Source organism: Macaca nemestrina, chromosome 6, assembly GCF_043159975.1.
Source record: "Macaca nemestrina isolate mMacNem1 chromosome 6, mMacNem.hap1, whole genome shotgun sequence".
NCBI lineage: Eukaryota > Metazoa > Chordata > Mammalia > Primates > Cercopithecidae > Macaca > Macaca nemestrina.
In genome coordinates, this window is record NC_092130.1 from 120,111,142 (window position 1) to 120,125,333 (window position 14,192).

At 41.7% G+C, this 14,192-nt stretch overlaps 2 protein-coding genes across 3 annotated transcripts in view; one reads left to right on the forward strand and one right to left on the reverse strand.

Moving 5' to 3' along the window:
* The window catches only part of LOC105499389 (phospholipid phosphatase 1), a 105,561-nt gene extending 95,371 nt beyond the window's left edge, over nucleotides 1-10,190 (forward strand). For both annotated transcript variants that reach the window (XM_071098922.1, XM_071098923.1), the window contains exons 5-6: nucleotides 9,034-9,210; nucleotides 9,718-10,190. In XM_071098922.1, the coding sequence (XP_070955023.1) occupies nucleotides 9,034-9,210; nucleotides 9,718-9,846 (306 nt within the window). In that variant the 3' untranslated portion in view covers nucleotides 9,847-10,190. The remainder of the gene's footprint in view (nucleotides 1-9,033; nucleotides 9,211-9,717) is intronic.
* Nucleotides 9,486-14,192, reverse strand: part of MTREX (Mtr4 exosome RNA helicase) — a 126,627-nt gene continuing 121,920 nt past the window's right edge. Inside the window, exons 26-27 of the mRNA XM_011771936.3 lie at nucleotides 12,075-12,179; nucleotides 9,486-10,324 (exon numbers count right to left, since the gene is read on the reverse strand). Coding sequence (XP_011770238.1) covers nucleotides 10,272-10,324; nucleotides 12,075-12,179 — 158 coding nt within the window. The 3' untranslated portion in view covers nucleotides 9,486-10,271. The remainder of the gene's footprint in view (nucleotides 10,325-12,074; nucleotides 12,180-14,192) is intronic.

Genomic DNA, 14,192 nt, shown 5'->3' on the forward strand with positions numbered 1-14,192 from the left:
AGATGACATTGATATATAGAGGGCCTCAGTGGTAGGCCTGCTCAGTGGACATGCAGCCACATATGAAGGATGTCAACTTGGGAAAAATGACGTCAACCATAGTGTGGTAATTGGGTCAGTATGAACCAGCTGTGTTAAAAGAACAACTTTAGATAAATTTAAGGGTTTCATTGGGCAAGGAAGAAATGACTCTCAAGTTGGGCAGCCCTCAGAATCACAGCAGATTTAGAATGACTCTACTGCTTCTAAGTGGTCAGGGAGAATTTATGGACAGAAAAAGGAAAGTGAGTACAGAAAACGGAAGCGAGGTGCAGAAACTGCCAGATTGGTTACGGTTTGGCCTGGGAGCCTTATTTGAGCATGGTTTGAATGGCTGTGAGTGGTTGAAATATGGCTGCCGGGACTGGCTGGGACTCAGCTATTGTTACAGAAGCACATTCCTGAGTCAGGCTTGCAGGTTTACTTACCAAATTAAGCTGTTCTTTGTACAGAAGAACTCAAGTATGTGAGCAGGGGGTTTTCAGGCCAGATTTTAGTTTGATTTAACAGATGTAAAGTTATAATGTCAAAAAAAGAAGCCTAGATAAATAGATTTGTTGTAGACCAAGACCTTTCTGGAGAAGCAAGCAGGTCAGAGCAACCATGCACTGCATTTTACTGACTCTAGGTAGTGGAAATATTTGCTTGATGTGGATGTAGGCCCCAGCTTTTATTTCAGCCCTGAATATACAGATCATTCTTTTCACATTTATGTACAACCTTTTTTTTTTTTTTTTTTAATAAGACAGAGTCTTGCTCTGTCACCCTGGCTGGAGTGCAGAGGTGCGATCTTGGCTCACTGCAAGCTCTGGCTCCTGGGTTCACGCCATTCTCCTGCGTCAGCCTCCCGAGTAGCTGGGACTACAGGCGCATGCCACCATGCCGGGCTAATTTTTTGTATTTTTAGTAGAGACAGGGTTTCACCGTGTTAGCCATGATGGTCCCGATCTCCTGACCTCATGATCCACCCGCCTCGGGCTCCTAAAGTGCTGGCATAAGCCACCGTGCCCGGCCTGTGTACAACATCTAACCTCTAAGGCCCACCCCCGAATTCCTTGGGCAATGACTCATCTTGTTTCTCTGGGCATCTTGGCATGAATCAGTCTCAGATTTGGGTAGAGATATAGTCAATTTAAATCCTCTCCGAGGATAGTCTTTGATAGCCAAAACTTCCCTGTCAATTCCTGACACCCGGAAATTAACTTCTAGTTAAAAATGGCTCTTAAAACACCCTGACCATTGTTCTTCTCTAGCAGCCAGTGCAGCCCTGCACACTTAACTGTGCCAAGAGAGAGTCAGCATCAGTGAAAACCTCCCAGGCCTGCGGGAGCTTAGGGCAGGGCTGCTTTGCACATAGCCAGTTTATATGCTTAGTGACTCCCCGTGAACTTGGCTGAATGCCAGAGATTCCAAATTTATTTGATTATTCAGGAGAACAGCCATGGTATGAATCTGTATTTTCTTTCAATACAATGAGGAGTGCTAAAATACTTTTCCTGAGACCATTCTATTTAGGCTGTAACCCCAGATTGTTTATATCACTGCCTGTTAATGAAATTCCTGTATCTGTGCTTCAGCCAGACTCTCCTCCCTCCCACAAAATGCCTCTTATCTGGGCCTTGCCTCCTGCCCTGTGTTTAGAAATCCACTCAGACTCTTTCATACTATCCACTTTCCTTAAGATTCGTATAATCCCTCATTTAGTATTCACTGTATACTACCTAGCATTGTTGATATTTCGTGATGTTTTCCAAACTTGATTATTGCTGAACACTGGGCAAATGATGAACAACTCATGGCCCATAGCCTACACAAATCTTGCCTGATTTTGAGGTGGGATTCAAGATTTAAATGTAGTGCCTCAGTGAACCCTAAAAATGGTGAAATAAAAACCCAAAGAAGACTAAACTGAGGCTTGCTTTCCAGTGTTCTTCTGGCCAGATCTGTCATCAAATGTAGGTGGAGCAATCAATCTGGCTTGCCTGGCTGGTCATAAAAGCACTATTTTAAAATAAGTAGACGAAGGTATATTTCTTTGTGTTGAGCCTGCTGTTGTTAGTCTAGTTCTGGCGTTGGCTTTTTTTTTTTTTTTTTTTTTTTTTAAGTAAAAGGTCAGATAATAAATATTTAGGCTTTGTAGGTCACATATTCTTTTTTGGAAAAAAAAACTCCTTAAAAGTGTTCTTAGCTTGCAAGCTGACCCCTTGACTCTAGTTTAAAATGGGGCAGGGAAAAACCCCTCTTTATTAACAATAGAATATTTAGAGGCTATGAGACAATAATAACATTTTACAGTTAATAAGTGTTAACAAGATTAGTCAAGGAAAGGCAAAATCGAATAAAACAGCTTCAAAAAATATCTTGTTCAACAATTATTTATTTTACAGGTGAGATATTCTAATTAGATCCTTTAATGGAAGTTAAATGTTTCAGAAATTTCAACCAAAAATGGTTATATCCTTCCTGTCTTAGTTTGGGCTGCTGTAACCAATTGCAGCAGACTGGGTGGTTTATAAAAAACAAGTTTCTCAGTCTGGAAGCTGGTAGTCTAAGATTAGGGTGCCAGCATGGTTGGGTAATGGTGGGGCCTTCTTCCAGGTTGGAGAATGTCCTCACACGTTGCAAGGGGCAAGGGAGCTCCCCTGTGTCTCTTACTAGTTCATTAATCCCTTTCATGAGGGTTAACCCCTTATGACCTAATCACCTACAGAAGTCCTATTTTCCTAATCCCATTGCCTCGTGGGGGTTAGGCGTTCAGTATACAGATTTTGGGGTAACACAAACATCTAGGCAATAGCACCACCCTTCAGTGATAGTGAAAGAATGAAAGAATGCTTAAGTAGTATCACAGATGTTGAATTTTCTAGTTTTTTTTTTTTAATATTAACTTTTACACAAAAGAAAAAATGGGCCTACCCTGTAATTTGTTCCTGATGTGGCTCCGTGTAATGAAGAGTCTTCCGTTGTTTTGACCAGGTCTTCTTTGTGCACTGTATAAAACTATCCTGAGGCCCTTCACAGGCGGAGCCACACGTTTTGGAGTGTTGGTTTATTAGTCTGTTTTCATGCTGCTGATAAAGACATACCCAAGACTGGGCAATTTACACAAGAAAGAGGTTTAATTGGACTCCCAGTTCCACGTGGCTTAGGAGGCCTCACAATCATGGGCGGAAGGCAAGAAGGCGCAAGTTACATCTTATGTGGATGGCGGCAGGCAGAGAAAGCTTGTGCAGGGACACTCCACCTTATAAAGCCATCAGATCTCGTGAGATTTAATCACCGTCACAAGAACAGCATGGGAAAGACTTGCCCCCATGATTCAATTACCTCCCACTGGCTCCCTCCCACAACATGTAGGAATTCAAGATGAGATTTGGGTTGGGACACAGCCAACCCATATCATTTGGGATTAGGAGGAAGGCCTCTGCACTTCTCAGTGATATTACTGAAATCTTTCTAGATTTTTGATGTAGGCATTTATTGGTATTAATTTACCTCCTAGCATTGCTTTTGAGTTTCGGTATGTCCTGCCTCTATTTTCATTTGTTGCAAGAAATCTTTTATTTCCTTCTTAATTTCTTCCTTGACCCAGTGGTCACTCAGGAGCATGTTGTTTAATTTTCATGCATTTGAACAATTTCCGAAGTTCCTCATTATTGATTTATAGTTTTATTCCATCATGATCTGAGAATAGTCTTTGGCTGGTGGGCTTTATTTTTCTTTCAGCACATTTAGTACATCATCCCATTTTCTCCTAGCCTGTAAGGTGGCTGCTGAGAAATTCACTGTTAGTCTCATAGGTGTTCCCCTTCTAAGTGACTTGATACTTTTCTCTTGCTGTTTTATTCTCTTTTGACAATTTGACTGTAATATGCCATGAATTTTTGAATTGCATCTATTTGGGGTTCTCTAAGCTTCCTGTATCTGGGTGTCCAAATCTCTTGCTGGACTTGGGAAGTTTTCAGGTATTACTTATAGGTTTCCTATCCCTTTTTTCTTTGTTTTCTGAGACACCAGAAATTTGAATATTTGATCACTTTATGGTGTCACATATGTCACATAGCTGTTGCTCATTCTTTCTTATCTGTCTGGGTTCAAAAGACCTATTTTTAAGTTATAAAGTTCTGCTTGATACAGTCTATCGTTGAAACTGCTGGATCTATTTTGCATTTCATTCAATGAATTCTTCAGTTTCAGAAAATTTTTTTTATATCTAGCTCTTTGGGACGTTTCTCATTCATATCCTAAATGGTTTTTCTGATTTCTTTGTATTATTTTTCTGATTTCTGTGTTTTCTTGTATCTCACTGAGCTTTTTCAATTTATTTTGAATGATTATTTTGAATTCTTTTTCTGAGATTTCACACATTTCTTCATTGGAATCTGTTGCTAGAAAATTACCATGTTCCTTTGGAAGTGTCGTATTTCCTTCTTCATGTTTCTTGAATCCATATTTCGGTATCTGTACATCTGCTTTAACAGTCACTTCTTCCAATTTTTTGAATTTGCCTTCATAGGGGAAGATATTTTCCGTAAGATATATATATCTGTGGTGTTGGTTGGGTACATCACTTTGGCTTTGATTCCAGATGCATGCATTAGTGTAGTCTCAGTACAATTTCTTTGGCTGTAGACAGTATCAGTTGTGTGTGATTTCCTCAGCAGCTTAAGGTGCAGTTGTTAGTTGCTGCAAGGAAGCATTTGCTGGAGATGGGAATATCAGGTGGGCCCATCCTCCAGCCCCAAGAGTGGCAGCAGCAGGCTGAGCATGCCTGTCCTTGGGCCCTGGGGCAGTGTATGCTGGCAGTGATGTTAGAGGGTCCAGGTGGGCTGATTCTTGGGCCTCCAGGAAGCTTGCTTGGATGCCAGCAGTAGCATGGTGGGCAGGTCCTCGGGCTTGCTGCCCATAGACAGCAGGTGTGGTGCGGGCAGTGGCAGGACAACCCTCTGATTCCCAAGTGGTTTGCGCTGGTGTTGGTGGTGACTGTGACGGCTGGGTGGCCAGTCTCCAGGCCCATAGGTGGTACAGTGGGTGGTGGTAGCAGCAGGTTGGGTGGTCCCTTCCTGAGGTCCCTGGAAGGAGTGCTCGGGTGTTAATGATAGGTGCACCCTCCAACGCGTGATGGTTGTGCTTGGGCACAGGGGTAGGTGGAGCCAGGCTGGATAGGTCCCTCGGTGGTGTGTATAGGGCTTGGCCATGGTAGGTAGGGGTGTTTTTCTGTGGCAGCAGCCATAAACAGGTGGGTTGGGAGCATGCACTTTGGCCCCAGATGGTATCTGCGGGGCAGGGTAGCCTGTAATCAGGCTTGACAATGCACAGTAGTGGCTCTGCTGGCTCACTCCTAGTGGCTTGTATACTTTGGCCCTATGGTAGCACCCATCTGTGGGTGGGGGACTTTAATGGGGTTTCAGAGATGTGGATATGCAGGGACTGTTGGGCCTCAGGGAAGGATGCAGTCTGCTGGGGCCTGGGCTCTCAAAATGGTGCCCTGCTGTAGCTGCTTAGGACTGGGGCAGGGGAGAGGGCGGGGATGAGCTCCCTCTCTGGAGCAGTGCCATCACGTAGTCCCCAGGCTCCCTGTTTGTGTGGGTTGAGGGTTTCTCCAATGGCTGGGATTGCAGGACTTCACAATGGGAATGTGGATGCTGTTGGAGGTCACTTACCCTTCTCCAGCATGGGAGAGCCTCCCCAACCAATCCCTGCCAAGCACCCTGCCTTGCTTCCCTCTCCTTACTTGCCTCAGATGTTTCCTGTCATTCTGTTGTTAAATTCCAGCAGTCTCTCTTAGGTGATCTATTCAAAGTGTGATTTATCTAGTACTGTTTTGGTGGTTCTTCAAGCAGAAAGCAAGTACCAGAGGCACTTTAGTCAGCCATCCTGAAACCCACTCCATTGTTTTCTACTAAATGGCTTGCTGTCCTCGACCATTTATGTACCCGTTAGGCATCTTCCTACTACTTTTGAAATTAGAGAACACCTTCATATTTCTGGTATAAATTCCAGAGACAAAATATAGCCCAGCAGATCTCTGGGTGACACCTGGTGTAAGTCATCTAGTCAGTGCAGGGAGAGGTGGGTATGCAGGGAGAAGGCAGGGCTATGTGGTCCAAATAGGACTGACTGAATGGGCAATTCTATCTAGAAGGGGAATTTAAAAGTAATCATGTTGCTCCTGAGCCTGTCTGGTACCACACACTGTATTGGTCATAGAGCTCTGTAAGTTCTTACTCTTAAAACAGAAGTAACTGAATGCCTTACCTAGAATGGGTTTAATAGATAAGGTTGGCAAATGGCATGTATGGGGAGGAGAGAAGAGTGGAATCTGCTAAGGAAGGAACCTATACAGCCTTTTTGCTATTAGCCTTGGCACTGAAACATGAGCTATGTCCCCTCTATCTAGTTCTAATGGAACAGTACTGAGAAGCTTCAGACATTCAGCTTTTCAGTGGCAGTTAGGGAAGCTAACGGAATGGACTTTCTTTTAAAGGAAGTCATGTCAAGTGTTTGCTTTGCTCACAATCAAAGTAGAGCCACCAGAAAGACACTACCTTTTACCTTTGTTGAACCTACTCATATAGGAAACTTTTGCTGGCAAGATGGGAGGGGAAAAGCCAGTCCGGATTTCTGGGCATGTCAGCTGTGGAACTCAAGTTGACCCAAGGTCTGAGAAATTCAGGGTGTCCACTTTCTTGAGCTCTGCAGAAATGGAAGTCTTCACAGAGCTACACCGAGTACCCTGACCCAGGGAAACACAGTATGGGCACATAGGAAGCACACTCAGGCCATGACTATTTGTCACTAGAGAAGCCAAAGCCTAGAGCACAAGGTTAGGTACAGAAGAACCACAACTGGGGAATCCCAGAACTCTCACGGTGAAATAATTTCTGGGTCTATGGTCAGAGTTTCACTGATGGGGGAAACCTCTATTCTTGGGTAGAGGTTCAAGGAGAAAACCAGCTATTTATAGGGGGAAAGACTTCACTTCAAAGTGTTGGAGCATGCTGGGTGTGGTGGCTCACGCCTGTAATCCCAGCACTTTGGGAGGCTGAGGTGGGTGGATCGCCTGAGGTCAGGAGTTCGAGACCAGCCTGACCAACATAGTGAAACCCTGTCACTACTAAAAATACAGAAAATTACCTGGGCGTGGTGGCAGGTGCCTGTAATCCCAGCTACTCAGGAGGCTGAGGCAGGAGGATCACTTGAACCTGGGAGGCGGAGGTTGCAGTGAGCCAAGATTGCACCATTGCACTCCAGTCTGGGCAACAAGAGCAAAACTCTGTCCCCCCCACCCCGCCCCCCTTCCCCACAAAAAGTGTTGGAGCTTAGTTGATTACTGATGATGTAAGTAAATGTTAATTCTTTTCACTGGCACGTTGGGGAAGCAATCTGGAGAAAATAATATTCAATATGAGTTTGCAGGCTACCTACAGTTAAAGTCAGGGTTCTTAGAATGAAAATATTGCTACAGGGATTTTAGAATCTTGAAAGAGGAAAGGCCTTGAAGTCCTGGCTCTGAGTTTCCTCCAGTTTGGAAGTAGCATGGGACTAGCTTAAGTCCATTTTATAGTTGATACTTTTGATTTTACAACTCACTTTTTTCACAGCTTGAACGACAAACAAAAATAACGATTCTGCAGAAAGCCAGTGGTACTTAAACTAGCTGATGAGTCAGACTCAGTTAAACAGCTGGTGTGTTCTTTTAGAACTAGATGGTTTATACTAACTACTTGATAAAATTAGATAAGCCCTGGGTCTTTGCCAGCTTTTGGGAACTGAACACCCATGGCAGTGCCCAGAGAGCTGGGAGTTGATTTGTGTCATCTATTTTAAATAGGCAGTGTCCATGGGGAGAGCTATGTATATTGTTTTCTAAGGACTGCATTTAATTAAGTCTACGAGTCATAAATTATTGAACAGAATTTTAAAGGGAATGTTAAAAATTATATTGTTATTGGACTCCCTAAAAAGAATCATTTCTGTATAAAATCTTTAGGGATGCACCCAAAGTCAAAGGCAGACTGACACGAGAAAGGGAAATTTCTTAGGTCTGATTAGTGTACAGAAAAGTCATAGAACTTAAAGGGGGTACAGGTACTACTGAAAGAATACACTTCTTTGCTGGATCGTAACTAACCTACAACCTGTATTACTTGCAAATACAGATTATTTAGTCTCAGTTGCCTTGTTAAATAGTTTGAGGGTAGAAGAGCTCTCTTTGGTGAATTAATCAAATAGTCCCACAGGTTGCCCAGAGCAAGGGCAACCTGTGCCCAGAATGCTAGCACTTTATCCCAAGACTCAGAATTAATGACGATACTGGGTCAGGTGGTGGCGCATGTCTGTAATCCCAGCACTTTGAGAGGCCAATGCAGGCAGGTTGCTTGAGACGAGGAGTTTCAGACTAGCCTGCGCAACATAGTGAGACCCTCATCTCTACAAAAAATAAAAATGAAAACAATTAGCTGGGCTCAGTGGCATGTACCTATAGTCCCACCTACTTGGGAAGCTGAGATGGAAGGATTGCTTGAGCCCAGGAGTTTGAGGATGCAGTGAGCTATGACTACATCACTGCACTCCAGTCTGGGCAACAGAGCAAAGCCCCATTTCTTTAAGGAAAACAAACAAACAAAAAAACCAATGGCAGCACTGGTCTTGACTATCAGAATTATAACCCAAATTGCAAGGGGAGGAAGTGTCCCTGAAATCCTGTTTAGAAAACCATAAACAAGGAAACACTTGTTTGTATACAGTTTGAAGGGTGTTACAGCTAGACTGGCAATAGATTCTTCTGAACAAGTTAGTAGGGCAATAGTTTTGTTTCTTTAAAGGATTAACATTTAGGCATTAATGCGTACGTGAATGTTTGCCTAGAAGTCCTGTTCCCTATATAATAATACTTCGATAACCATTTTAAATGCCAACCCTTCCTTAATATAAAACTTTTGTGTTGTTATGTTAAATAAACTATGTTTTCTCTTTATTCTTTTCTTTTAGCTTTATCTTCAAGCCAGGATGAAGGGAGACTGGGCAAGACTCTTACGCCCCACACTGCAATTTGGTCTTGTTGCCGTATCCATTTATGTGGGCCTTTCTCGAGTTTCTGATTACAAACACCACTGGAGTGATGTGTTGACTGGACTCATTCAGGGAGCTCTGGTTGCAGTATTAGTTGTAAGTATACAGGTCAACAGCCTACATCTTGATATTGTTAAACATTTAGATAAGTAAATAGAAAAAAAAAAAAAAATCCCCAGTGAGAAAACTGTGCAGTGGGCAAGAATCTCAGTGTTATTAAAAGTCACTTCAGGATACACAGCAGGTTAAAAACTAGGTTACTCTTTGTAAAACTTGGTATTTTTGTAAAATCTTAGTATTTTTATTGTAAAAAGCTCTGGCTAGAAATAGTTTTTTTAGGGGGGTATAAATTGAAAAAACTAATTCACATGTAGAAATAACTCTTTTATTAAGTATTGGCAAAATGAAGCTATTTGCTGAAGACATAACAAAGCAACTCTTACTTAATTTGGAATAATCTTTAAGAAATCCCAGTTAGTCTCTAATTTTTTATATGCTTTAATCTGTACACCCCCAAAGTATATCCTTTTGTTTATATTTATCTCAGGATGCTGTTGATCACAAGTTTTTAACTTGATCTAAATTAAATGTTTTGCACTGTAGGCTGTATATGTATCGGATTTCTTCAAAGAAAGAACTTCTTTTAAAGAAAGAAAAGAGGAGGACTCTCACACAACTCTGCATGAAACATCAACAACGGGGAATCACTATCAGAGCAATCACCAGCCTTGAAGGGCAGCGGGGTGCCCAGGTGAAGCTGGCCTGTTTTCTAAAGGAAAAGGATTGCCACATGGCAAGAGGATGCATCTTTCTTCCCAGTGTATAAGCCTTTAAAGACTGCTACTGCTGCTATGCCTCTTGGATGCCCACTTTGTGTGTACATAGTTACCTTTAACACAGTGGTTATCTAATAGCTCTAAATTCATTTAAAAAACTCCAAGCCTTCCACCAAAACAGTGCCCCACCTGTATACATTTTTATTAAAAAATGTAATGCTTATGTATAAACATGTATGTAATATGCTATGAATGATGTCTGATTTAAATACACATATTAAAATGTATGGGACAACCAAATCCACACTTGCAGGCATTTGTAGTCAACTGTAATCAAACAGGTGGTGAATAATTTAAAATCTCACATTCCTTTAGCTGACTCTACAAGTAGAGGCTGGCAGCAAACACAATATCTCTCTTGATTTTGGTGATTCCTAAGAGAAAAGAAAGTAAGGTTTAAACTTTCAAGACCACAAAACACCTAACTTGTCTCTACCGAAGTTTTAAAGCCAGTATACCAACCCCGATTCAACTGGTGAGAGAGCAGCCTGGAAAGTCAAACACCCTGCTGAACACCTAGAGGAATCTGCAGCTACCTCAGTGAGGTGGAAAACAGAAGCCAGACCCCCATTCTTTTGACTCTGAAATACTCCATGGGGGCTGGTCAGGAAGGCGGTATCTAGAACTGTTTAAAAAGATAAATTCTAGGTCGGGGGTGGTGACTCATGCCTGTAATCCCAGCACTTTGGGAGGCCGAGGCGGGAGGATCACCTGAGGTTGGGAGTTCAAGACCAGCCTGACCAACATGGAGAAACCCCGTCTCTACTAGAAATACAAAATTAGCCAGGCGTGCTCGTGCATGCCTATAGTCGCAGCTACTCGGGAGGCTGAGGCAGGAGAATCACTTGAACCTGGGAGGCAGACGTTGCAGTGAGCTGAGATAGCACCACTGCACTCCAGCCTGGGCAACAAGAGCGAAATATATGTGAATACCACTCTGTCTCCACAAAAAAATAAAAATAATAAAAATTAAAAATTAAAAAAAAATAAATTCTAGGAAGGACTAAACTGTCTAAAGAAATGTAAATCCAAAGACTTGGATTTTCAACCTATATCAGAAGACACTGTTTTTTTCAGTTCCCATGTTAAAGTCTTTCTAGGCTTAGGAAGGACAAATACAAATTTTGATTACAAATTATTTTTAAAACTTTGACACCTACACTTCAACTCTGAGTCATTAAACAGGCCTGCATTTATCAACAATGTGGAAATATAAGCCAGCTTTTGCAAACCTCTTCTTAGGACACTAAGTTGTTAATAGAAATCACTAGCATTGACTGACTCAGCAACCATGTGGTTACTATTCTTTGATGCTTTAACTTAGTCCTTTTTCTTGGTCAAGATTCAGTAGACATGACAAAACTATTTACAGACATGCTTATGCCCCTTGTCCCCCCACACCACCCCATTACTACTACCTTGGTTTAGCCATCCTTTCTTGATCTGGTCTCCCCGCTTCTACTGTGCTACTCTACAGACTTGCCCTGAATGTAAGAGCAAGAATTACCTTGTAAAGTCCAAGTTAGGGGAGGTCACTCCCAAGCTCCACACCTCCAATCACTGCAGATTTGAGAAGCCTGCGGCTAGGAACTATGGAATACTTTCCTTTCTCACTTCAACCCCTACTACTTTACTCACCCCCCATTCTACTCCAGCCATACTGGCCTCTTGCTGGTGTTCATGTATATTAAGCATACACCAAGGGGCTTAATTGCCACCTTCCCTGTGGAGGCCCTAGACCATTGTATCCATCTGCCAATTCTATTGTCTTTTCTGCTTATAGACTTTATCACCATCTGATTAATTGTTGACTTATTGTCTATCTCCCCACACTAGAATGTAAACTCCATGAAGGCAGGGGTGTCCTTCTGTTCACTGTATTCCCTAGTGCTTAAAACAATGCCTGGCATGTAGTGTACAATTAATATATGTAAATGGATGTATATGTAAAATCTCAACTTTTCCCCCAACACACTAAATTTTATAGAAACACCAGTAGATAGCTCTCCATGACAATGCAGTGAAGAACACCCCAAAATGTCCTCCTGGGTTGTGGTCCAGGGCTCAAGATTTGCTTCACAAAATTGGTCTAAATTAGAAACAGCTTATGCATTTGATACTGACCTTCTGCAAATTTATTTTCCAGCTCAGTGTTTCCAATGGCTTTTGCTGCTTGACACATTTGTCGAAGCAATTCCTCTAGGCGCCTCATACAACGAATTATGCTGCCTGGATAGAAAAGAAACAAAACACCGGTAAAATGGAAATAATCAGGAACAGCAGAATTTTTGTTAAGAGGCAAGGCAGGAGAACACAGGATAATACTCTGAGGGACTTCCCATGAAGTACATCAGGTAGCAAACCTGTTAGGTACTGGGGAAGGCTACAAAGATGAAAGGCTTTACTCCCACCTTTGACTAATGGTAGAGAAATACCTGTTTACTACTAACGTGCTGACACTTGGTATTAAGCAGGAAAACAAAATGCCCTAGGAGGAGGGAGCAACTATGGGTGAAGGCTGCAAGGACGACATAATCTGTGTAAGAACCAAGCAGTATCAACAAGGGAAGGACCACCATGACAATGCAGAAAAGCCTGGCAAACCGCAGCCATTCAAGGACCCTGAGTGGCCCAGTGAGGCATCTGGACACCATACCATCTCATAGAATGCAACAGACTGTTTTTAGCAGGAGAGTAACAAGATAAAATTTGTCATTTTAAAGGTGCATTCATTTTTCTTGACCTTAGATTCTTTCATTAGTGCGTTCTTTACAGAGTGTTCTCAAGGAGCACAAGGAAAGAAGCCTTTTCCCATGGGTCTAGAATCTGTCTGAAAAAAGTGTATCAAAGCTGGAGCTATAAACATAGTTTCACTTTTGCTAGACTTGTGCAAAGAGGGGCAGAGATTGTGAGATCCTTTCTCTAAAATGCTTGTGACTTCATTTTTAATATATGAAATACATTAGGAATACCAGTTCTCAAAATGCAATCTGTAGGAACAATGAACTATTTACACTATTATTAAATTAATAATAATTATTTATTTGTTATTTCTATTCTCAGCTGCTAGGAATGCAGGCTCCAATACTGACTTGCAATGAAACAGGAAATCCAATTGCAGAAACTTCTGGGTGTCAAGAGAGAGGGTAGGAATTGGGATAGAGAGGGTAATGTCATATACTTATACAATCAGATATTAAATGTTTATGCAAACAATTATATCCAAAGAGAATTAAATTAGGTAGTGGCTCAAAATATAACCAGATTTTTACCTGAGACGAGATTCTCACAGATCATTCAGGATTGAAATGAAATCCTTTACAAAGTCCTCTGCTGCGTAGGACATTGAAGAGCCAGACACATTCTCAAACATTGTTTTGACTGACTTCAAATGTGTACCAAGAAACACAATGTGATACTATATATTATTTCACAAATTTTAGTAACTCGTGTTAACCAGAATCTGCAAAAGTTATCAGAGACCAAGCCATTCAAAGTAAATTACTAAGATAAAAAGTAAGGCAAGTAAATGCACATTCAGGCCAGAGAGCACTGTCATGTCACATTTTGTAAACATTTCGATTCAATTTCTGGAAAATTTAGTTTTGACACAGTTTCAGGTAACAAGCAAATTAGGCCACTGGGCACAAGGTTGCATATACAATGGCTGTGGTTGTTGCCCACAGAGTCTCATCAACAAATCACTGGGTGTGTGCATAAACACCAACTGTCCACAGCTGCCTGAAACATAGAGGCTACCCGCCCAGGGATTAATGAAGACTAACGACTAAGTAGTGAATTGTCTAGCATCTCTCCTACCTACTATCGTTCTCTGTAATCCAAGGGCTCTCCTTACGCCCAGCTTTAGAAGTCATCCTGCCTCATCAGCCTGACTAGGTGCTAGACAAAAGTTTTAAAGCCATGACCCATCATAGGCTAAATGAAGCTGACCAAAACCGAAACAAAACCAAACTACATTAACCTACTGGTTTGTTACAATTTTTTTCTTTTGGTCCTGCCAGAGTAGAAAGAGAAATCCAATTCTTTCCAGTTATTGTCTTTAAAAAAATTTTCAAATAGTGGTAAAATATAAAACATAAAATCCACCTTTTTAACCATGTTAAAGTATACAATTCAGTTACTGCCCTTTTTTATATTGAGGTTTACTACATTCTGGAAAAACTCACATGGAGATAGAATTCACACACCATAAAATTATTTTAAATAAGTGTACAACTGAGT